The 25,914-nt window shown below is 38.9% G+C and overlaps 1 protein-coding gene across 4 annotated transcripts in view; it reads left to right on the plus strand.

Moving 5' to 3' along the window:
* The window catches only part of ncam2a (neural cell adhesion molecule 2a), a 457,910-nt gene that overhangs the window by 340,470 nt on the left and 91,526 nt on the right, over positions 1-25,914 (plus strand). For all 4 annotated transcript variants that reach the window (XM_004570150.3, XM_023154077.3, XM_014411200.3 and 1 more), the window contains 2 exons: positions 9,608-9,725; positions 19,018-19,187. In XM_004570150.3, the coding sequence (XP_004570207.2) occupies positions 9,608-9,725; positions 19,018-19,187 (288 nt within the window). The remainder of the gene's footprint in view (positions 1-9,607; positions 9,726-19,017; positions 19,188-25,914) is intronic.

Genomic DNA, 25,914 nt, shown 5'->3' on the forward strand with positions numbered 1-25,914 from the left:
GAAGTCCCTGACCAGCTTCTCGAAGCATTTGCTTACGATGGGGGTCAGGGCTACAGGTCGCCAGTCGTTCAATGAGGAGATGGTGGAGGATTTGGGTACAGGGACGATGGTGGCCATTTTGAAGCAGGCTGGGACTACAGACAGAGAGAGGGAAAGGTTGAAGATGTGCGTGAACACTCCAGCCAGCTGAGCCGCGCATGACCTGAGGACGCGGCCGGGAATCCCGTCCAGACCAGTAGCTTTGCGTGCGTTCACCTTCCTGAAGCACTTCCGCACATCCTCCTCAGACACAGTGTGCGCACTGACGTCCACTGTGTCTGAGGAGGATGTGCGGATTTATTTATTTATTTAAAAAAGAAAAAAGAAAGTTGTGTTTTCAAACTTGGAGTTCAAGTTATTTTTACTTCCAATAGTGTTAACATACTACACAGGTCATGAATAAGATTTTTTTTTAATTTTTCATTGTAAGTGGGCTAAAGCAGTTAATTAAAAGTAGTCTAACATAAATGTAAATGCTGTAATTTGATTGTTTTAATAAACCATGTAACTTGGATGGATTCGATGCTGGCGTGACCACAGTGCACACATCTGCTGTTGCTCACAGTGGTCCAAGGGACCGCTCAGGGAGTTTGTGTGTTGCTCAGACACATGAAAAATTAGAGGGAACATTGCCAACTTTATTATATAGACTTTGCCAGCAGAAGCATCTTATTTAGTGACATTGTCAAGGAAACAAAAACAAAGGTTTCCAGCACAGTGCAGGCATGCTCAGGAAAAAGAGTATTTAGCGTGTTTTGTCCCAAAATAATGTTGATTATTTCATTGAGTCATTTTATGTATATGTGAGATTGCCTCTTGAATTAGTGCATTTTGTTAAAAAAGCAGTCAAACAATATTTTTTTATAGTTTCTGCACAAAATTGTAAATTTTATTCCTGAATTGGTTTCTGCACATCCAGTTACCAGCTGAGATGATTGGCTGATTGAATGCCGCATTGTCTTTTTAGTTAATTTTTATTGTGAAGTAGAATTGAACTTGATAACCATCTTCAAGTTGGGCGTTGCGCTTTTATATTCAGCATGCAGCAACAATACGTCATGCTGTTCTTTTGATTTAGCACGTCAGAAGAAGTGTCTACTCTATTTCAGCAACATGTTAACAGACATTACTTTAGCCAGTGATGCAGAACAACATTTTCTTTTCGAGAAGCAGAGCTGAAATAACTTACTGTATACTCCCCTACCAATGTGAAGTCATAAATATTCATGTGTCAGTTGATAAAAGAGTGGTTTCTTCCCCGCAAGCATGCAGCGAATGAAGCTCTGCTGACCTGCTGCAGCTCCCAGTCTCCAGCGTATCATCAAAGCAGACCATAGATGAAGATGATGGCGTATCGAGAGAAGGAGGCTACCTGCTGAATGGCTAATCAACCTGAGGGCAAAAACAGCTTGGTGACTAGAAGAATGTAGAACATTTCAGGAAGTGATCTCAAAAGTATCCACATATGAGTCAAGGAAGCTTTTTATTGACTATATTTAACATAATTTAAAGAAAAATTCTGAAAAGATTCAATAGAACAGAAAGTTACTTACAAACTAACAAAGTTGTAAAACCATTCATGCTGTTTTTCAAATGAAAATATAAAGCACAGTTGCATAACAGTTTGAGTTCCATTTTTGTAATTTCCTTGGCACATTTTCACCATTTGTTACTTTTGTTTGTTGCTTTCTGTCATGGTTTGTGAAATTCACTTACTATAATTTATTGTGGTTAAAAGTAGTTTGCAGCCTTCCAAAATGAGCTAAAGCTGTTACCAAAATTTAAAGGAACTTCCATAACATGCATATACTTTGTTGAATAGATATCAACTAAACTTAAATATAGAGCCAAGATGGGGAACATCAGCCTGTTAAGTCATTACTAACACATCATAACTGCTGTGCATTATTATATTTGGCAGCATGGGAAAAGGCAAAGCCTTTTGAGCAGTAGGATAACAATAAGACATGTCAAATATAAAAGAACAGCAGGAAAAATCGAAAAATAAATACCATACCCCTGGAAAAATGCTGACCCCTGGTGGTGAGCAAAAGTTTGCACCATCTATTTACACTAAATGTTACAATATGTGTCTTAAGCAGTGTTGGTCAAATTACTTGAAAAAAAGTAATCAGTAACTAATTACTGATTACTTCCCCCAAAAGTAATCCCGTTACTTTACTGATTACTTATTTTCAAAAGTAATTAATTACTTAGTTACTTAGTTACTTTTTAAAAACCCGATTTACAACCTGAATAGGTGATAAAGCGATAGATCTTTCAGCCCAATTCTACTTTTTCTACATAATCCATCATACAAAATGTAATCAAATGGAAAAGTCCATTTTTAAAACTTGTTTTATTAGTTTTAATCTTTTAACTTGATGCATCAAGCAAAAATGTAATTATATGCAACATTCTCTGACTGGAAGAAATTAGTTTAACATTTAAAGCTATTTTCTGCACATTCCAGCACATAAAATATTTTTTGTGTTTACACTCACTCTTTCAAATATATGCAAATAAAACACAGCAGAAAATAAATAAAGTCAAACACTCAGCGGTTCTGTTGCTCTATTTTCACCTGTAAAGCAGGACTGGGGGTAGGCGGAGGTTTACCCTGGTGCAGGTGTGCCGCGGTCAGTTGAAAAATCCACGACTTTCTCTGTGAGTTTCCCATTACGTGGTAGCGCACTCGGTGCTTGCTTGGAAGTTTAGGGGTTTTTTTGCTGTAAAAAGAAGTTTTGTTCCCAAGCACAACGGACGCTAATGTTTTTGTCACTTTTTATGGAATCAAACTCAAAGTAAGGTCAGTACTTCCACGCTTTAAACACTGCACACTCATACTCTCTCCCACAATCGATATGTGATCCATTGTTGATCTGCACACAACTGTTGTTACTAACGGCGCACTCGCTTACGTCACTGTCGTGAGACATTCTCGCAAAAAATCACGGTTTTAGTAACGCAGTAACGCAGCGTTCCTACGGGAAAGTAACGGTAATCTAATTACCGTTTTTTCAATAGTAATCCCTTACTTTACTCGTTACTTGAAAAAGTAATCAGATTACAGTAACACGTTACAAGTAACGCATTACTGCCCATCTCTGGTCTTATGTGAACTTAAGACAAATTTAAGACAATATGTTAAAACCCAGAGAAAGTCCAGTACTGCTAGGTTCAGTAAGTATAAGCACGACAAAGCGGGCCTGTATTGTAGTGGTTAACACATTCACCTAACACAAATCTGCGAATAAATCTACAGGAGGAGGTGTATGTGGAACTATGTACTGTGGTGAGCTCTAATGAATAAGGAAGTAGCTTTAAGGGGCTACTAAGCTAGTTAGCTTAATAGGTTGTGGTAGACAGATTTTGTTGCCCTTGAATGGAGCCAGACTGTAGAATGTATATGAGGGACAGATGTCAAGTTTGAAGATGAAATCTGCATGGTTCCTCCTCTAGCTCATCTAGCTTCAAAAATGATTTTAAATATATTCATGTTTATGGGACAATGACCCCCCTTCTGGCTTGATTTGTGACCTGTGAACACATTCAGTCACTGAATTTAGTGTCTACTTTTATAAACCATAAATTACAAAATGCACAGCAAGAAAATAAGTACATTTTCAAAAAACGTCTTTCCAATAATTCCACTTTCCAATAATTTTTGGATTAGTTGGTTCAGATTGTAGTGTTCGGCACTGTCATCTGCCACTTGTATTCGTTTTTAACACTTTAACACAGATTTTCATTCATCTCTGATCCAATAGCCACAGCAGCCAGTTTCTATAGCAACCGATGATGATGTAAAATGGAAATAACTTCCTGATTTTTTTTGCCTGCATTCTTCCTCAACAAATCCAATTAATTGTGGGTTCGCTCACTCAAACACGAAGCCCCACAATTTTCTCCCTTTGAGCTGTCAGTGAAACTACTGGCTGTGTCCTTCAGGATCTCTTACATGATTTTGCAGCAACATCAATCAAAACTGCTTCGCGTGCAATAAGGGAATATAAATACCCATCTCTGTTACATTACATTCCCAGTTGTAAATCAGGGCTGGTTTGGCTCCAACTTGTGTGTTAATCTAGAAAACGAAACAAATCCTGAATAGAGAACCCAGCAGGGGTCTCGTCTCAAAACACTGACTCACTTAATTTGTAGTAGGTGTAATAGAGTCATGACATTAACCAAGAAGATTTCACAACTTCTAAACACGGGCTATCCTGACTTTATTGAAGCTAATTAGAGGGCTAACAGAAAACAAGTCCTCCAGCTCCTGCATTTAAAATGAGTCATCTTTAAATATGTTTTCATGTATTCTCACATTGGTGGGCATGTCTGTGAACCTCGCATTATCTCGCCCAAGCCTCTGAAGTTTCAAGCATATGACTAATACATGAAGAATTCATAAAGCTTGCCAGATTCTTTTTGGATGCTTAAACCCTGTTGCTGATTTGCTCTTTTGAAGTCTCCTTGCTTGGCAGTTTGTCTCATTAACAGGCCTGTTTCAACAAGGCCCGCTGATGTGGGAGCGTATTGCATAGGAAAAGAGAGGGGAGGAGGGCACACACTGGAGAATAGAGATCTATTGGCTTGGAAATCAATGGTTATCATGTCAGCCAGATGCTTGCTCATCTCACTCGCAGAGTCAGAACTATTGGAAAGGACTCATAGTGTTTGATTATTGCTTAGGCCATTTTTATCCCTGAAAAGCTCTCTGCACCTAAAATGTGTGTGTGCGTGCACTCCATATTGTGTTGATTTTACAGACAAAAAAAGGAGATTTTCATTGATTTTTTTCTTTGTTTTTAGGAGAAACAGTACATAGACAACATGAGATAGCACATAGATCAGACACTATGGAACTGTAGATGTACCGATGTATTTTTCTTCATAGTAATACACACTGGTGCTGTTAGTGTAACTGATCTTTAAAAAAAGACTACAGAACAGAAGCATTGCTTCATTTCTGCACTGATGCCTTGTTTTGATTAGAATTCCCTATCCACAGTATGTTTTTTTTTTTTTTAAAAGGCAAGTCTACCTGCTTTACCGCTGTTCTTCATCAAAAAGCAGCAGTTTAATGAGTCCTGAAGCTATTTTTAATATTTAATTTCATCTTTGAGTTGTTGGGGGGGGTTAGATCTAGGTGGAATAAGTGTCCTCTGGATGTCATCACTTGGAGAACAAATTCCTTTCATTATCTCTCAATAACTTCCAAAACCCCCAACTGAGGAGCTGTTTACATTTTTTGAATATTAAAAACACGTTTAGCTTGTTTTTTTGTGAGACCTTTCAAGCTTTTTCAACCCTTTCGACGTGATCAAAGGGAAAAAAATCTCTTTCGCAGCTGCCAGTTGCAGTACCTGTGAAGCAGGTTTTTGTTTGGATCCTAATAGCAAGCGTCCCCATTTTTCAGCAATTTCATCATTCATGTGCTCCAACACCTCTGTGTGGGTAGCGTTGGTCTAATGTTTTGTTGATCCTCTTCTTAGAGAATAAATTAACTTGCTCAAATATCGAGATGGCGGTAGAATTAGAGAATTGGAATGAGTGCATGTTTGATCACACAGAACAAATTTTCAGTTTTTAATTTGCTGCATTTGGGGCATTTTGTTTGTTTTAATTTAATGCCTTCTAATTACAAGCAGACCAGATCTTGTAAACACACCGGTGGCAGCACATGCCTCATTTTGGTAGCTCGTTGTGGAAGAAGCGAAATTTAGCTTCTATAAAGCTAAAACCTTGATTTAAACCTACACATCAGCTTGTATCCAGGTGTGCTGGATGTTATCTGGATGTTAACACATGATGGACATGATTACACCGAGTATTTCCTTTACCTCGACTGTGCTCACGCTGTAATCGGATGAAATTATGCAAATGCAGTAGGTGCAGTTGGTGGGCTAATTGATAAATATAGCACGTCCTCATCGTGTTGTCTGGACTTCAGTCGTTTTTACTATTTTCCTCCCGTACCTTTTAGATGGTCCTCGTTTAGAAAAGAAGGGAGAAAAAAGAGAAGGAGGAGGAGTTTGGTGACCTTTCAACATGCAAAGCAGACTTTTCATCAAGAGAAGACAGAGAAGTGGAGATAGCATTGATCTTCTCCTTCAGATGTGATGGGATTGATCCAGTATCCTTCCAGCCTGTGCTTTTGCTTACCCACAATGCATTTCTTCATGCATGGTGCATGAAGTATCTTTATAATTTGATAATAGATAGGAAATAATTTACATTATAGTTGCCTAAAACTAAACCAAAAATTAAAAAAAAGCTAGACTAAAAAAAAAAAAGCAAATTAACTGAAATAATTTTGTGAGTTGGAAAATGAATTAAACTAAAATAAAAAGATAGAGGTAGTATAGTTTATGACACCTTGACTGATGACACATTGATAAACATGTTTATTGAGACTCTGAATGGAAACAAACCTGTGAGTCAACAGCTTTCAAAAGGCTGTGGATGTTTCTGTGTTTATTTTTTGTGTTACCTCTGATTTTACCTACTGTTTTTTCTCAGTCCTGCCTCTGACATATGCCCTCCATACAATAACTCTGAAAAACACTGAATTGAAATAAGAAAATTTAATTTGGAAACTAAACTAAATTCAAAACATAAAGTCAAAATGAAATAAAAATAAAAAGAAGTAGAAAACACAAACCCATAAATACTATACAAACAATACAACAAAAGGCCACAAAGATACTTTAGGTGGTTCATGGACCTGAATTCAAAGCTTAAACCACAGACATCAACAACAGTACTGCAACTCACTGGTTCACTTATTCTAACTCAGTGGATTTCAGGTAGTGCACTTAATTGATTTTCACCTATAGTCGTCAACTGCCCAGCAGAAGCAAAATAGAGGAGTAAATGTTCCAAAGCTCCAATAAGCTGCTCCAGACATGATTAATCACTTACTGTGACTAGTCAGGACCACAGCGGAGCAGTTACAGTGGTAGTCAAAGTACAGCGTAAATACAGGCTTGTGAAACGGATTGAGATGCCTGATAAACATGCTTGCACCATGAAGCTGTCATTCCCTTGTGACGAAGAAAAGCCTGCTCTTCCTCCGCTCTCCTTTCACTGAATGACAAGATGACAGCCCTCAGGTGATTGCATGACAGGGGCACACTACATGTTCCCGACAGCGCTCACCATATACTCTTGATAAAGTCATCAAGGCCTCTGCTGTTTACCAGCATGCCAATGCAGCTGCTTGTGGAAGATTAGCAAAGCGTGCCGCATTTACGTGGACACTGACTGATGCATGTCAGTTAGTTAGACAGATATAACCGCATATTTTAGCAAAGGAGAGTACATGCAGTGGCAAAACATGCAAAAACAAAGAGGAATTTAAAGGGAACTTCTAGTAGTTTGGTATGGTTTGTGCAAAAATATATGACTGAGAGTAATAGAATCTTTGAAGTCCTGTGAAATGGTAAAATGGTAAATGGCCTGCATTTGTATAGCGCTTTTCTAGTCCCTAAGGACCCCAAAGCGCTTCACACTACATTCAGTCATTCACCCATTCACACACACATTCATACACTGGCGATGGCAAGCTACAGTGAAAAACTAAGTACACCTTTACTGCTTCCATTGAAATTATGAGGATAGGTAGCAGTTAATTAATTGATCATCAGCACGTGTGAGCACCTCTATAAAAGCAGAACGTTTGCAGAGGGTGCACACGTGTAGCTTACAGGTGTGTGCTAACACAGTGCTGAGGAGGAAAGACATCAGTATTGACCTTAGAGAAGGAATTATTGCTGCCTATCAGTCAGGGAAGAATTATGAGTGCATTTAAAGTCCATCGTTCTGCAGTGACAAAGACAATTACAATTCCTCCCCACACAAGAGCTACAACTCAGACTACAGCTCCCAGTTAACACGTTGTTGTGATGTTAAAGTTCATAACAGTAGCATTAGAAAAAGGCTGAATAAGTGTGGTTTGCCTGGAATGCTACAAAGAACATGAAGCATGGGTCAGGTTTGCTTTATCTAAACAAACCACAAGACTTCTGGAGCAATGTCCTTTGGACAGACGGAACCAAAGTGGAGATGTTTGGCCACTTAGGTGAAAACCAAACACGTCATAGCTGCTGTCAAGCACAGTGGTGGATGATTAATGCTTATTTAGTAGCCACAGCACCTGGGCACCCTGGGCATGAACTCCTCTGTATACCAACGTATTCTAGAGTCAAATGTGAATCTAAATCTTGGCTCAAATTAGGTCACACAGCAGTGCAATGATGCTAAGCAGAGCAGCAAATCTACAATAAAATGGTTGAAACTGAAAGTCCAGACTTTAACCTAAGTGAAATGCTGTGGTGGGACCTAAAGAAGTAAATAAAAGACCACCTACAAATCTAAATGACCTGAATAATACATTTTGTATGAATAAATGCTCTAAAGAGGATTGGACCAAAATTCCTTCACAATGATGTAAGAGACTGATGCAGTCTCTTACATCATGCAGATGAGGGTTATATACAGTGAAATGAGGTACGGTACCATCGTGACTGTTTGAAACATTGTTATCGGTAAAATGAAATCATGTTGGACACATCTGTTCATTCTTGATTCTGATGTCCAAGCTTTTCTGTTGTATGGGCACTGAAGCAAATAAATGTTCACTCCAAAGTCAAATGCATCAATCTTCAGGCCTCTGGTTCTATTTATCCATCTGTTTTGTATATATATGAGTCCCAGTTTCTCCTTTCTCTTGAATTTAGTGGTGTCAGGTGGCCCAAAAAATACATCTGAAAACTCTTATTAGAAATCAAGATCCAGGTGCTTTAAAAAATACATAAACCATAGGAGATGAACAAAAAATATGTAAATATGATTTGTGAAGACATTTTAAAGATTTGTCAAAGGGCGTCCTTGTCGTATTTCACTTTGATTGCAAGAAAAGTGAAAGAAGCACTGCGTAAATAAATACGAGTCATTTGTAGCCCTAAAAAAAGAGTTTGCATTTGCATGTCCATCAAACCACAGACCTATAAAATCAGGGCAGCAAAGCACTTCTGCTTTTGATTCTGCAGAAATTGGCCTGACAAGAGGAACAATTGTCAGAGCTCGAGCGCTTGACAGGAATAGTTTATTCACAAAAGGAAAGCGTTAGTTTTCACAGCTGTTTTTTTTTTCATGTTGAAACACATTTTCTGTCTTGCCATTGTTTATATAGATTTAACGGAGCATTTCTGAGGCACACAATAGAATAATGGCCTCACGTCAGTGTATTCGGTTCCTTTGTGGGTTTTTTTTACCAAAGCTGGGTCAAAATGTTATTTGAAATCCCCACGGGATTACCAGCAGAAGTAGCGTTTTTCCAGCGCTTGCATACAGGCCACTCGCAAGGCCAATTCAATCCTCATGAAAGTCTTTTATTTGCTTCTTGTGAAAATCCTGCACCATGTAGCATTATGAATACTGAACGTTTTGCTAGATTATAGTCCAATTTTAGCTTTCAGTCCGGATTGATTTGATTAACTCTCAGGATCTAATAGCGCCATGTGTTATTTCCTTTTTTTCTTTTTTTTGTGTGTGTCTGCAGTCCCTCCAGTGTTGTCAGTGTTCCAGCAGTCCTTCAATGCCACAGCTGACTACCAGGAATCTGTCACCTTTACTTGCATCACTTCTGGATCTCCGGACCCCATAGTCACGTGGCACAGGTAAAGTTCAAAGAGATATTGGGATTGGGAGACATCCAAAGAATATTAGTGCTCCCTCAAGGATGTAGGATAGGTTTATCCCCAAGTAGACACCCGAAAGTGCTACCCTAATATGATTTCATTCCAAAACCATGAGAATTAATCTGCTGATATAGCAGCGCCTACACTTATGGGAATGCTTCCCACAAGATTCTTGGAGCCTGCTTTCGAGGATTTGCTCCCATTCAGCTCCAACAGCATTTGTGAGGCTCAGTGTTGATTTTGGGCGATAAAACCTGGCTTGCATTGGCGCCCCAATTTATCCCATAAAGTATGAGCTGAGCTCTACACGAGCCCACTCTTCCACTCCAGACTGGGAAAAAATGGCTGTATCCATCTAAGAGAGGAAATGATGTTGAACCAAATGATTAAGGCCATCATACACAAAAGGTTCAACTCCTTAAATAGCCATATATTCAGTTAGAAAACATAAGGGACAAAAACAGCACTGCTTGATTGATTACTGGATTGAAGTCACTTAATTAAGTCAAATTTAACCTTAATTTTCAAATAATACAGGCTATTATGTTCCCTACTACCCATTCGTGCCTATGTACAAATGTGTATATATTGTTTTCAGAGCAACTTTCTTTCATAGTTCTGAGGAATTTATAGTCCACCCTCGCACATTGCCCTCAGCAGCCACACAGTAATATCCATGGCACATAGCAACAGAGCGAAAATTTGCACCTGAAGAGCATTTGACACTCCACTATCCTCTCTACAGCTTGACATCGAGCAATTAGCTTGCACCCACTCGGCAGGCAATCATAACAAGCTCTTTGCACCTGAGCATCTATTGATAACACTTTATTGTTGTTCCATTGAAGTTTTTAGTGTTTGCTTAAAATGGTGTCGTCCCCCCCCCCCCCCCCCCCCCCCCCCAGTTTTCCTTATTGGAACTTACTGGAAAGAGTAGTTTGAACATATTTGACACAATTTAGTTTAATGAACTGTGTCCAGCTTTCAAAAGGGGGCCCTGTTATGTTTTTCATTTGTGGATGCTCATATTAAACACGTTTCAAGTAATGAGGTCCGTGCATGTAAAAGTAATCACCAAAGCTCTTTTTTGCCTGTTTTTGTCTCTGTGTGATGTCACTGAGAATGAATATCCCTGCCTGGTCTGTGGTCAGCTCAGGCTTATAGATCTGACCCTACCCACCTGCTGTTTAAACCATCTCTATATTTAAGGGGGCTTAAAGGCCCAGTTTGAGATAAATGAGGGTTATTTTGAACTCTGAAATCACGCAAAGCTACTTTAATAGAATCCTAGAATAAACATAATAAACTGAAAATAAGCCTGTAGTATCTTCTCTTGAGACATGATGTCTTTATAAATGTTATAAACAATCCAAACAAACATGACTTACAAGTGACCTCATGGCTCCTCATAATTGCTATATTTTGTAGTTAATTTGGTAAAATAAATACTGTGGGCTTGGCAACGTTTCTAAAGGGCAAAAAGAGGGCAACAATTCAACAACATATTAGTTTAGTCTTAAATTAAGATATTTTGGTTCCCCACTAGAGTTTGAGCTCCACCATTTACCACGTACAAATGGAAAATGAAATAGCTGCAACAATTTATTGAAATTTGTGCAAACATACATGGAAATAAAGTATAAAACAGAGTTTGTGCAATTCTAACATCCTTGAAGCTCCACTTTTGGTGTGACCACCTCTGTTCTTCAGCACAGTCTGAACTCTTTTAGGCAGGTTTCTTGTCATTTCCTTAAGTAGTCTTCAGGAATAATTCTACCGGTTTCTTGAATGACATTCAAAGCTCTCCTTTGGATGTTTCTGGCTCTAGGGAGGCCAATCCATGACTGATAGTGCTTCATTGTGTGTTTTTCTATCCAGGTATGCTTTACTGCATTGGCAGTGTGTTTGGGATCATTGTCATGCTGAAAAAGGAAGCTAATGGCAATCAGATGTTTTCTAGATGGTATTGCATGGTGAATCAATCAATGGTCCTTTTCTGTGTTCATAATTTTATGGATTTTGACAAGATCTCCAACACAAATAACTGAAATGCAACTAAAACCAAGACAGAGCCTCCACTGTGTATTACAGATGGTCATAGACACTCACTGTTGTACCTCTCTCCTGACCTTCTACATACACATTGATGATGATTTGAACCAAAAGTTTCAAAAAATTTGGATTCATCGCTCCACATTTTCAGTCCAGTTCTTGTGTACATATCTCAGCCTTTTATCCTTGTTTTCTCTCCTTAAGAATGACTTGACAGCCGCCCTTCCACTGAGATGATTTCTGATGTGCCCTCAGTGAACAGTAGATGGATCAACTGAAGGGCCAGATACATCTCTCAGATCCTGCGTCAGGTGTTTGCTGGAATTTTTTCTGTTTCTTAAGGAAACTGTTCATCTGCTGTATGTAGTTTTTTTTTTAGCCTTTTTGAAGGTAGTAACGTCCAGCAGAACCAGACTCAGGAAGGGGCAACCAGTCATGGATTACTCATTTACAGCTGTGTTTGTGGCATTCAAAGAATATATGCCAATATCAGCAGATATTAGCTCTCTGTTAATATATCAGCTGAGCATTATTTGAACTGTAGCAAAGGGCATTAATTAATGCTTTCATAGTCCATAATTATGATGTGGGCCTATGATCTGTTATTATTATTATTGTACTTTTAAGTAACTTGGTCAGTGCTGCGCAGCAGATAAAAGCACATAAACCGATGCTGAGCATGTGCATCAATGGTAAACACAGATGCCTTTATTCATCACCCTAACAAAGAGGTCACATACCTCTCAGAGCGCTTACCTTCATCACAGGAGCGCTGCACAATTCTGCAGAAGATGAAGCACAGCGAGGTGAATTCTTCACTCCTGCATTTCATGTGACATCATCTCTGTGAGTAATACAGATGTAATGAGAACTGAACTGCCTGTTTGAAAGAGAGGTTGAATACAGCAGAAAAAAATGAGGCACATGCATCACTTTGTGAAGTACAAACAAAATTTGAAAGGTGACGCACAGCTGGAAGCAGCCTCAACTTTGTAAACCTCATTCATCTTGCTCCCTTGTTTTGGGGCTCCAAAAAAGTAGGAATTACTTTTACTCCGGGGTGTCTTACCTTGGCTTTTCAGCTCTGGAGCACAACAGTGAAATGTAATTTTAATGATTTAACAGCTGGCGTTATATTTTGCAGAATATTTCAGTGTGAAGATGGCAAAGTGCACATCTCCATCCTTACTTTTATATTGAGACAATCCCTGTGACAGCTTAACGACCTCAGTCTCAGTTTTGCTTTAAGTGTAAAAGTGAGTTTTGTTTGACGTTGTGAGTTTTGTTTCACAATAAGCCCGTTAAAATGAGGAGCCTTGGAAATAAGATATCTTGATAGGTTTCTCATAGTATCACAGAATGAAAGAGGCTTAGATACAGAAGCATTCACTCTTACATGGTGCTCACTGATGTGCTGAGGCAATTAAAAATAACCACAGAAGTAAGCGACTAAACCTTTTTCTTAATAAAATTCTCTTGCATGGTCAGATGTGCCATTCACAAAATTTGATGTTCGCAAGATCAAGAAAGGTTTAAACCAAGTCTCAGAGAAACTCAGCGTAGTACCGAGAGCTAATGAGACTTTATTCTTTGTTCTTCTACAGCAGAGAAGTCAAACTCGTTTCACACTGTGGGCCATGCACAGCCCACTTTGATCTTAAGTGGGACGGACCAGTGAAACTCCTATTTCTGTCAGCGTAAAGAAGTTTAATCACACATTTAATCCCTGAGATATTTTAATTTTAAAAAAGAAGTGTAATTTCAACAATATATCTCAGTTTTTCTACATGATAATGAAACGCTGCTTTGGGCTTAAATTGTAAGAAATACACATGTAAAATTACAGAAAAAGTTCTGTTAGCTCATTGCGACTGTTAATTCCAAATAAATTCATAATGGTTTATCTAATTATTTACGTTGGTGCAGTATGACTGGAGGAAGCTGTAAAACTTATGAAAACACATCTAAAAGTCTAAAATGTATGCCCTCCATAACATTTTCCAAACCCTTCCAGTGGGTCAGATTGGAGGCTTTGCTAGGCCGATTCTGGCCCCTGGGCCTTATATTTGATACCCCCGTTCTGAAGTGTTGCGGTTTCAGGTCAGAAGGCAGCCTGTTTTCATTCCCAGTGCTCAGATTCTTCAGGTTTTGTTTTTGGTTTTTTTTGTTTTTTAAAGCTGCTGGTCTCTCAGAGATATGCCCAAGGTGTATTTTGGCTTCTGCTGGAATACCAGGGGTCACCATAATGGTGACACCCAGCTCGTCACACTTGGATGCTTGTTCAGAACCCCTTGACATTACACTTACGCTACCTTGGGTATCCTTGAGCCTAATTCTTTCATCTTGCAAAGTGATTCTTGTTAGGAGCATTAACAGATCGGGGTTATTACACCAAAAAGTAATGCATTACACATAACTCGTTACTTTTTAAAGGTTAAAATGCTATGTTACTTAATTATACCTGTAGAAATTAATTAGAAACACCACTCATCACATTAATTTTGTGTTATTTCGCATAACCACCTGAGATGCATTGGCACACAATTGCCGTTTAACAATATGAGCCTTGTTCCACACACTGGCATCCTGGCCTATCCTAATGAGGACACACACACACACAAGGTCTTTTTGTAAGTGTTTAAGAATTCACACAAAGCCGAGGGCAAAGTTAAAATGCAGCACTTCAAAGAAAAATGTTACGGCCACAGTGATTCTGTGATAGGAACAGGTGCCGTAACTGCTTTTGTTGCCTGTTGAAAATGAAGCTTTAGATGCTTGGCTGGGGTCAGCATATACTCTGACATCAGTCTGAGTTCTTCACTGCTCACTTTGACAGCATGCTGTCGAAAGTACTGTGCGAAAAATGAAAGCTGGACACCGCTCTGCTATTTTTCTTCCCCTACTACATCAGCTGAAGTCAGCTGATTGTAGCCCAAGTGCACAGAAAAAACATTACCCTTGATTTTGTTTTATCTGAGTACTCATCGTGCAGATAATTGAAGAACTTGCGGTACCAGTTGAAGGTTTGAATGGGTGAGTGTGTCGGAAAGGGATAAGTGAGGGATTACTGGCTAATATGATTACTTGATTTGTTTTTACAGTAATGCTTTGGATTACTGTAATGTGATTGGAGTAACTTTGTGTCCTAACATAGCAGGTTGAGGCACTAAAACCTGCTGTGCACATGTATTTTCATTGCTCTGTGGTTCTTAGGCTTGCACATTGGCAGTATGTCATTCGCTCTCAAAGTGTGGGTCATACTGAGATTCTATTTTGACATATTTTGGGGTTTTGTGACACTTTTAGTCTCATGGAGTGTAGCTGTAGTAATGTGGCTTGGCCACTACCCTGCTACAAGTAGATAATGGCACAACCTTGTGCCAGACCTAGACACCTTAGTCTTTATCAGAGGCATGAAAATTGCAAGTTCAACATCACCATTTGAATTAGCATGTTAACTTTGTGCGAGTGCTTTTTAACCTATTATGACACAGTCATACTTGGAAAAAATATTAACAAGACATTGTGAAACGAACTTGTGATCTCATTGCCTTTGAAGACCACTCGCAGTCAGTTGCTGTCTTTAAAGCAACTTTGGTACATCAAGAGAGCACTAAGAATCAGTAGGAATCAGTCTGCAGCTAAACGGAGTCCAGTTGGCAATTACTTGCAATCGGCAATATGAAAAATGGCAATTATTTGAGATAAACTGGCAAAAATCAAAACTAAAAAATGAGTAAACAAATATTAACATAGTTGCTGCAGGACAACATTTTGTCCTGACAACCTTGTTTTATATAGAAATAGAATAGATAGAAAGGTTCAAGGTCAAGTTCCATACTGCAAAGAGATGTGTCACAGTACAAGGTCATCAGTGACCAGGCACAGTCAGTTATAGACTGATTCCGTAACATTTGGGGTTAGATACAGGCTTATGGTGACATTGGAGCAACATTCACCTCTTTCTATGAATTGTTTTGCCACTTTTAGCACCATGAAATGAAAAAAGTGCATAACAGAAAAACCATAAAATCATAACACATATCATACGTGCTTTAGCATGGAGCTAAAATACACCCAAACCCCAGTGGATGTCAGTTGCATAATGTACATAATGTGCTGCATGTTTTATTTCAGCATACCATCCTGCGAGGTTTACTTGAAAGGGTACTCTTGCATGCTCCCACTTCACTCTAATGCTCACGTACTATTTTTTTTAATGCTGACTGAATAAAATATAAATCACCTGTCAAGGTCTCATTTCAGCTGACTGCAGATTTTGAACTTTTTTAGTGACCATGGACTGCCAAACATTTCTGTGTAGTCTGTTTCATTTCCCAGGTCAATAAGTCCTGTGTGTCAGTCCCAGACTACAGAATTAAAATGCGTAAATCACAACAAAGGCTTCGGTATAAACAACGCATCACATTCCAATTTAGTTTTTCTTTTGATGCCACCCCTCCTAACTAATTCCAGGCTCTCCCGTTGCATTTCCTGTCAGAGCGAGGTTTCACCTCATCCTCTGTGCATCTTGGGTAATGGACTACCTGTCAGCAGTCAGTCAGTATAATGACATTCAGCACTGCAGCACGCCCTCCACTGTCCATTCCAAAGATGAGGCCTCTCTTCATTTCCTCTTTGGCTCACCAGAGTTATTATTACTTGGCTTTGGTGTTTCCTCTGACGACTTTCAATTATCCTCCCTCTCGCTTTTCCTACAGTACAATGAGGCCGAGCTCACCACGCAGTATAACTGCACTCGTGTCTATTTGTGTCTGAGTCTTCAAATCCCCTCATGTGAAATCTCTAAAAAAATAAGAGTTTTTTAGTGGAACAGTAAAATATACACTGTGAATAATACAACAGCCTGAACTGAAGACTTGAGATATATCTGTTCTGAATTTATTACATAAAATAACTTGTAAAATAAAATAAAAAAACAAGATGCTATTGTCCATATTTAACGAAATGTTTTTTTTTTTTTTTATCTCTTTTCATACCTTTTCTTTATATTTGCGAGTGGGGCAGATTAATAATGAATCACAACTGAATATGCTGAAGCACATTTGCAAACATCAGATCAGCTTTATCTGTTTTGTGTTCGTTTATGTAAACCCTTAATGATTTTAATTTCGAGAATCTCATCCGTTTATGCTCTGCTTCACATTCACACTGATACATAAAACTATATGTAAGCCTTTCAGATCCCCTGGGCAGATTAAATATTTCACTGAGTGAGAATTGGGGAGAAAAACTAAGTGCAAACCCTGCAGTAAATGAGCCATTTTTCAATTGATAATGAACTGTCTGAAATCCAATTTTTACTTAATTAATACATAAATTGGGCAAAAAATGGTGACTGTGGCACTCTTGTTCAAGTTTAAACATGCTATCCTACATGAAAACTCCCAGAACATAAACGTCTTACTTGTTAGGGTTCGTTCATAGAGCTTAAATTAAATATAAGTACTAGAAAAGCTCCAATAAAGCTTAGTTATAACAACAAAGTAGAGAAAAGCTGTGTTGAAGCAATAACTTTTTGTTTTATGACAGAAGAAGGGTCTTCACAAGTTATCAGAAGGAAGTAGTAACCAGGGCTTGGATCAAAGGCAGGCCTGTATTTTTTTTTTTAAGGTTTTTTTTTAATAAGTAGTATATTTCACTAAAAAACTTTCCATTTGCTTTGGTAAAGTTAATGCATGTACTGATAAAACTGCAGAGCGCAGTAAGTCACACATAATAAAGATCAGTTTGGATCTCTGTAGAGATCTTACTTTTGCCAGAGAGCAACCCAGAAACTGCTGCACCCATGTTCTCACAGTTTACTTAAACTGACACAGACATGAACAAACATTCATTTTGTCTGGCTTTAATTTGTTTGCATCAACCACTTCCCAAGTGTTTATTATTATTAGAGACACAGCTTTTAACTGGCTGCAGTTATTTTATTTGAGGAAATGCAATATGCAAAACAAAGTCTAGTTAAATCTGCACTGTACACACTGGTTTGTATATGTTAGTTTTAAAGAGTCCCTTCCAAATTTGTCCTTTTTTGGCATTTTTCTTTATTAATATTCATAAATAGCACAACAGTATTATCAGTTTTCATAGTAAGAATGCTACCATGTTACCAAAGGTACGTATTTACAAATCCAGGACATGGAGAGCAACATCAGCGATCTTCCCATGTTGTGTCCCCCAGGTCAATACTAAGTTTGTTTTGTTGTAATATCCATAAGCTCACAAGTAAAGTATTGGGCTGTATTGGGTATTCACATACTAAACACAAACTTCAGCTGTCTGTAGTTTGCTGATATGCAGTATAGGAAAGTAGATCTTAAAAGAAAATTCTGGTTACATATCAGAGAATTAAATTTGTGTGCTACAAAATTAAATGTATGTAAACAGGTATTTCCCGTGTTTTGGGTGCCATTGCTGCTTGATCCTACATGAATTCAGTAACTAAGCTAATCTTATTTTTAGCGACTTACAAATGCTGTAAAAGGACCTGTTGTCTAAATCAAAAAAAACAAAGCTATCCCTTGAACCTTTTAGACTACACGCCTGGTTAACTAGCTGCAAATAAACAAGCGGAGGAGGCAGCTAACATGCGTCAGACTATTATGATTTTGTTATGAAGCTTAAATATAGACATGCGTCAATTTATCAGTTTGATTTTTCTGGATAATTTCCCCACAGAGCCCAGTAAGAAAAGACATTAAGTCAGCAATGCATCTCCGCACCACACCGGAGTCATTTAGTGAGCATTGCAGTCCATAAGAAAACATTCACAGCAACACTAGTGAGTGCTGGCAGGCCTGTAACTGACACGATAAAGATGTTACTTTTCTGCATGGCAGAGTTTCACAACTCTGATGACATACAACAAACTATTCATCGAGCAATTGTTATTTCAATTATTGCCTGATCTGTTTATCCAAAACAATCCTTTCATCACACTTCAAATAGTGTCTATAAAAAGTGCCGTCATGTTTTCACCTGTTTACCTGCTATAGATAGAAATAGTTTCAAAGCCGAGGTGTCTGCACTTTGCCTGATTTTTATGGGATCGGTTGACACCCAAAATACAGAGATTATACATCTGTAACATCAAACGTGTACTGACGCATTCATATTTTAGGAGTTCAGTGTCAGTTTTGAGGTAGTTGCCAAATATTTCCACTCCTTACTTATGTGCCTCTGCTTTTCACTCGTGCAGGAAAGGGCAGCAGCTGGAGCCATCGGACCAGTACATTTTGAACAGGCTTGATGGCGGGCGGAGCATGTTAACCATCCGCAACATCCGGCAGGGTGATGGAGGCACCTACTCCTGCAGAGCCACCAATAAGGCAGGATCCCAGGAAAGAGAGCTCTTCCTCAAAGTGTTTGGTAAGCATGCAATCTGAGTAAAATACTATAGTTGTATAAGATACAGTTTATTTATCCTAAATTTTCAGATATTAATCACAACTATTAAAAATAGTGCAAATAATGTCAAAAAGATTAGTAAAAGAAAATATACAATAATATAACAAGATAAAATAGATCCATAAGGTAAGAGGCACTGTGGATCAAAATCAAAATATAATAAGACATGTTCAAGAAATATGAAGGTTTTAGAACAATATATAAAATATTAATAAGGTTTAATTAAATTTAATTTTCTAATTTTCTACAGACACTGGCCACTTTATTATATACATCTCTTCAACAGTGCTCATAATTACGGGTACCACTCCTGTCAGTTAAAAAACGGAAACTACAGACACCTCACCAAAACTGGACAACAGAAGACTATAAAAATTGTCTTAATTTCTTCTCCTGGTAGAGTCAGTCTTTGGTCGACTCACATGAAAGTGTGGTTCTGTCCTGCCTCATATCAATAGTTCAGTCTGTTGGTGTGTAATGGTTTGGGGGACTTTTTCTTGGAACATTTTATTGTTATTTGAGCACCAACTGATAAGTGTAAGAAAAACCACGTTGTTCCTTCTATCTCCCCAAACCAGGACTAACATAAAAAAAATCCCTTCCTATCACTTTAAAGGGTTTGTTTTCTTTTTCCATTATCTGTTATTTGGTGCCCCACCAAAGATTTTAAATGTAATAGCATTACCCATGACAGTAAACAGTGTTTTATGTTGATCCATAAAGCTTTATTGTAAGGACATCCACAAATTCCATTTTATAAAGAAATGCAGAAAAAAATGTCCAAATATGACAGTCGGCCCACACCAATAACAGCTTTATCAAAGTGATATATTTCTGTTAAAAAATAAATATTTCATTTATTGCTTCATATTTCAATTACTGCGCTCCTCATAAAAAATTTCAATTTATATTTTCATAAACCTGCCAGCTATTTCCTCACAGATCGACGTGATAGCGCTGCTTCTAGCTCATGAAAATGTATGGAGATTTGTGCTCAAGTCATCAACATCCTTTGGAGATGTGAAAAGCGCTTGTTCTTCAAAATGCACATTTAAATGAAGAAGTTAAGGGGGTGGGAGGAGTTCTGCTTCCAGGCCGTGTGGTGGGAGAACGCAGTTGTAAGTTAGTTTTATTACCCTTGACAGCACAGGCAGGAGGAAAACAGGAATTTTAAGTTAGACAAGGTGTGTGCAGGTGTGTATGTGCGCTTCACTCGTGTTTAGGCGCTGTAACCCATTGTGAGCCTCATCTTTTTCTGTGGCACTTTCACAGATCTGTTTGCACATGTTTGTTGTTAGGTGTTTGCTTTTATACACTCTAAGATGTTCACATCTGGGGGCCTCCAGGAAACATAGTGTGTCTTTTGGCTGCTCTGTAAAGTTGCAAGAGCAGTCCATGAGCTGTAAAAGGCTGAAGCCTGCAGTCTTCGGGGATTATGTCAACTTGTCCTGCTTTTCAGGCAATGAGTCATTTGTTGCTGTAGAAGAAAATCCATACTATTAAGGAATAGCTGCATGTACTTGTTAGACATGCTAGAAGAGTGGCTCAAGGGATGCTTGGTTGGTCACTCTATTACTTTAGTCTGGACTGAAATATCTCAACAATTTCTCTGTGGATTTCCATTTACTTTAATGACTTTTATGACTTTGTTGGTCCACTAACTTTCCTACCCAGCAAATATTGTTGAGAAGATATTACAGATCACTTTGGAGAATTCTAAACAACACTGAGATTTGGTAAAAAAAAAAGTAAAACCTGAATGCTGTCTTCATCAGTTTCGTTCAAAAATAGTCTAGAAAACATATCTTAAATTCTATTAAAGAGTAAAACGGTGTATTTTATCAACAGTTCAACTATGCCAACAATAGAAGAGAAGAGAATAGTCTTTTATTTTCATTGTACATTTAAAACCAAATTGTGGGTGCTCTACGGCAGCTATGTAGGAATAAAATATAAATATCAAACAAACAGGAGATTAGAGCTTAGGCCATTCTTGCCATCAGGCCCGCTGCCCTGCTAATGTTGTTTCCAGTGACAGAAGCACATAATGACATGAGATTTATAAAACTAAATTTGTTATTGTTTAAAAAATGACTTTCAGGGCTGGTCGACATTATATGTCCACATTCTAACATTTCACAACCAAATAAGATTTTATTTAGTGGGGACAGGTTAATTTGAAACTCTAAATTGAAAAGAGGTGTGAATGTGTCTGTGTGTTAGCCCTGCGATAGACTGGCGACCTGTCCAGGGTGTACCCTGCCTCTCGCCCTAAGACAGCTGGGATAAGCTCCACTGCCCCCCACGACCCTGAAAAGGATAAGCGGAAGCGAATGGATGGATGTATGGATAAGATTTTATTTATTTAATTTAGTAAAAATGCCAAGCTCTTTTTTGAGAAAAAAAATCATGAATCACTTCTTCTCTTTTGTTGCGGAAAAATAATTTAAGCATTGAAACCAAACAGATTTTCTGAGATTTATTGAAAGAAAGTTAAACCCTTGCAAAGGGATCAATACAATGCAAACGGGGTTTGTACCAGCGTTGACCAACAGGTAAAATAATAACAGCTCCTTTAAAGCCGTTGTGCGGATACAATCTTTGTCTATTCAGTGGTTGGGAGTGAAATCCTCGCCATCATCTAGGCACCAGCTTGATAATGAAGTGTATCATGGCCTTGAGCAAATCTTAAAGTCATTTGTTTTCCCGTCTTCATACACTCTTTCGTTATACAAGAAATTTACAATTGCATATCAATAGTACGCAGAGGTTAGATGAGGTGAAACAAAAATTTTCCATCACACATTTCAACCAAATTTAGAGGTAAAGGGTGCTTCTTTTTAAAGGTTATAACTAACTGACCTGATTAAGCCCAACCCCCCCCCCTCCCCCCCAAAGAAAAAAAACAAAAAACCAACCGTGAGTTGGGATCTGGTGAGAGTTTCCTCTTTACTAATTATCTACCACCATTATGTCAAAATGTAAATCCATCAAACCTGCAAAACTAATTTTGTTCCTTTCAGATCTGCTTTTTTTTTTTTCTTTAATGGCTTTTAGCAAATGTTGTTGCTAATAGCATGAACGTTTGTGTGATGGTGATTGTTGTACACCTACTAACATGTGCATGTTGTCAGAGCCAACAAACAACTGTTTCACCCCTTATATCAAGACACTCCTAAACCAAAGGTTCTGTGACACATTCTTATTTTCAGATGAAAGTAAGTTCAGTATTTTAGGAAATCAAGTTCTTAAAGTCTGGAGGAAGAGCAAAGAGCAGAATCCAAGGTGTTTGAAGTCTACAATGAAGTCAGTGATGAGTTAAAGCATAGGTGTCAAACTCTGGCCCGCGGGCCAAATTTGGCCATACCGCGAGCCATACCAAATTATTATTAGAGCTGGCCTACTGGTATTATACAACTAATATATATATTGTTTAGTATTAAGCTTTCCTTGTTCCATATTCTGTTTTTCAGCAAAACTTGTTTGAGTCCATTAGAAGAGATTCATTCTTAAATCTGGAGGAAGATTTTTTTTCCCAATAAATATTAATGTTAGCCCGCGACCTTGTTCCAGTTTTGAATTTTGGCCCACTGTGTATTTGAGTTTGACACGCCTGAGTTAGAGTGACATGTGATCTGCTGGTGCAGGTGCTGGCAGATGGACTGCTGTGTTTTATCAGGTCCAAAGTCAACACTGCTGTCTACCAAGTGATTTTAGAGCATGCGAGCTTTGTGGAGATGCCAATTTCTTATCACCTGGCACAGTGCCGAAACTACTACCAAATTATCTGCTGACCATACTATTACTTTGCTTGATTGGCCAGCCACCTCGCCTGACCTGAACACCACAACCCAGGCTTCAATAACACCTCAGAAGTGCGACAGGCTTCTTTTTATATTGTATAGAATATATATATATATACACTCAACAAAAATATAAACGCAACACCTTTGTTACTGCTCCCATTCCCCATGGGATGGACGTAGAGACCTAAAATTCATTCCAGATACACAATATAACCATCCCTCCCAAACAGTGGTCACAAATCAGTCCAAATGTGTGGTAGTGGGCACATCTGCCATATTGAGATAATCCATCCCACCTCACAGGTGTGCCACATCAGGATGCTGATCTGACATCATGAGTAGTGCACAGGTGTACCTCAGACTGCCCACAACAAAAGGCCACCCTGGAATGTGCAGTTTTTTGCGCTATTGGGGGTCTGGGGACCCAGAACCGGTCAGTATCTGGTGTGACCACCATTTGCCTCATGCAGTGCAACACATCGTCGCATGGAGTCTATCAGATTGTCAATTGTGGCCTGTGGAATGTTGGTCCACTCCACTTCAATGGCTGTGCGAGGTTGTTGGATATTCGTGGGAACTGGTACACGCTGTCGTATACGCCGGTCAAGCACATCCCGAACATGCTCAATGGGTGACATGTCCGGTGAGTATGCTGGCCATGCAAGAACTGGGACATTCTCAGCTGCCATCTGCCCTGAACAATGTGAACCATGATTCATCCGTGAAGCGCACACCTCTCCAACGTGCCAGACGCCATCGAATGTGAGCATTTGCCCACACAAGTCTGTTACGGCGACGAGCTGGAGTCAGGTCAAGATCCCGATGAGGACGACGGGCATGCAGTTGAGCGTCCCTGAGACGGTTTCTGACAGTTTGGTTGTGCAAACCAATTGTTCCAGCAGCTGTCTGGGTGGCTGGTCTCAGACGATCTTGGAGGTGAACCTGCTGGATGTGGAGGTCCTGGGCTGGTGTGGTTACACGAGGTCTGCGGTTGTGAGGCCGGTTGGATGTGCTGCCATATTCTCTGAAACGCCTGTGGAGACGGCTTATGGTTGAGAAATGAACATTCAATGCACGGGCGACAGATCTGGTTGACATTCCTGCTGTCAGCATGCCAATTGCACGCTCCCTCATTGCTTGTGGCATCTGTGGCATTTTGCTGTGAGACAAAACTGCACATTCCAGGGTGGCCTTTTGTTGTGGGCAGTCTGAGGTACACCTGTGCACTACTCATGATGTCAGATCAGCATCCTGATGTGGCACACCTGTGAGGTGGGATGGATTATCTCAATATGGCAGATGTGCCCACTACCACACATTTGGACTGATTTGTGACCACTGTTTGGGAGGGATGGTTATATTGTGTATCTGGAATGAATTTTAGGTCTCTACGTCCATCCCATGGGGAATGGGAGCAGTAACAAAGGTGTTGCGTTTATATTTTTGTTGAGTGTATATATCCTGATTGATCTTAGGAACACTTTGAGATACTGGATTTGGGATTTTTATGAGCTATAAGTCACTTTTATCGAGATTGGAACGAAAAAGGATTGCAATCTTTATGCACGTTTATCTTTTATAAGTTTATCTTTTTTATGTAAATTATGAAAATGCCAACAAGCAAAAGCTTCTACAAAGACTGTGAAAAGAAGAAGAAAATGGGCTGTAAGCAAGGTGACCTGTAAGAAACGTGCTAAAATGGATTGTTTCAGACACTCTTTAAAAGAGCCCATTTATATGGCAGCAATGCAAAGCTATGTTTTTAAAGTCTCTGAATGCAAATACAGAGTCTTAGAATGAAAGAGATCCCTTTGAAAAAAGAGTGCTAACAAACACAGTGTTATGATTGGCGCTCTCATCATATTAGGATAGCAATATTAGCAGTTAGCTAAGCATTGCTGCACAGTAACTTTTGTTAGCTACAGCAACAGTTTTTGACCAGCAGAGTATACGTTTTTGACAGCTTCCATGGCTAAATGTTGTCAGCGATACAGTTTGATAGAAGATAATTCTTCAGCTATCTGAAGCATCAACAGTAAATGTCAGGTTTCAGAAAAAGAGTAAGCAGATCCTACATTTTCCCTGCAACACTCAGCAGCTGTACCGGTAGACATTTATCACAGAAGCAGAGATTTTCATCTATCTGCAGACAGACTCTTAAGCGTTTGCCACAGTTTGCATTTTTTTCCCCCCATTGTCAGTAGTCTATGAAACACAGCACCCACTTTAATGGGTTTTTCATTCTGTAATTTGCACACGTTCACTGAACACATCACAAATACATTCTTTTCTGGGGGGTTTATTCCCTATGTATGTTCACTTGAATCTACCATTTCTGTTTCTTCATGCATGTAGCCAAGAACAAGTCTTGACAGCAAAGACAGTAAATTACATCACCATAAAAATAACAAAAATGATTTTTCAGTTAAACCCTCTAAACTCTGGAACATTACAAGAGGCATCAGGGATGACAGGAGAGAATCTGTGCTGACATTTGCTTTGTGGATTGGCACAGCTGAAACAACAAATGCAGAGGTTATAATTATCAGATACAGTCAGTACCACATTTTACCTTCTGATACCTGTCAGTGGGTGGGAAAAGAGCCTTATGTCAAATATTACTATAGAGAGGATGAAAATACTGTTTAGCTGCATAAGCAGGCTTGTTCCTGCATTAACTGTCTGCCAAGAGGCGTCAAAGCAAACCATCTTTTTTGGTCTTTCATGAACTAACAATGTGACAAACTGTACATTTATGCCACTTTCTTCTCTTTCTGACATATTAATGGCTTTTTCATGGGTTATGGTTAGGATTGAGCCTGCCAGGGCTGACAATGTGCAGTAGCAAAATACAACATTTGCAAGTACAATTATTATAATAC

This window comes from Maylandia zebra, linkage group LG23, assembly GCF_041146795.1.
Source record: "Maylandia zebra isolate NMK-2024a linkage group LG23, Mzebra_GT3a, whole genome shotgun sequence".
NCBI lineage: Eukaryota > Metazoa > Chordata > Actinopteri > Cichliformes > Cichlidae > Maylandia > Maylandia zebra.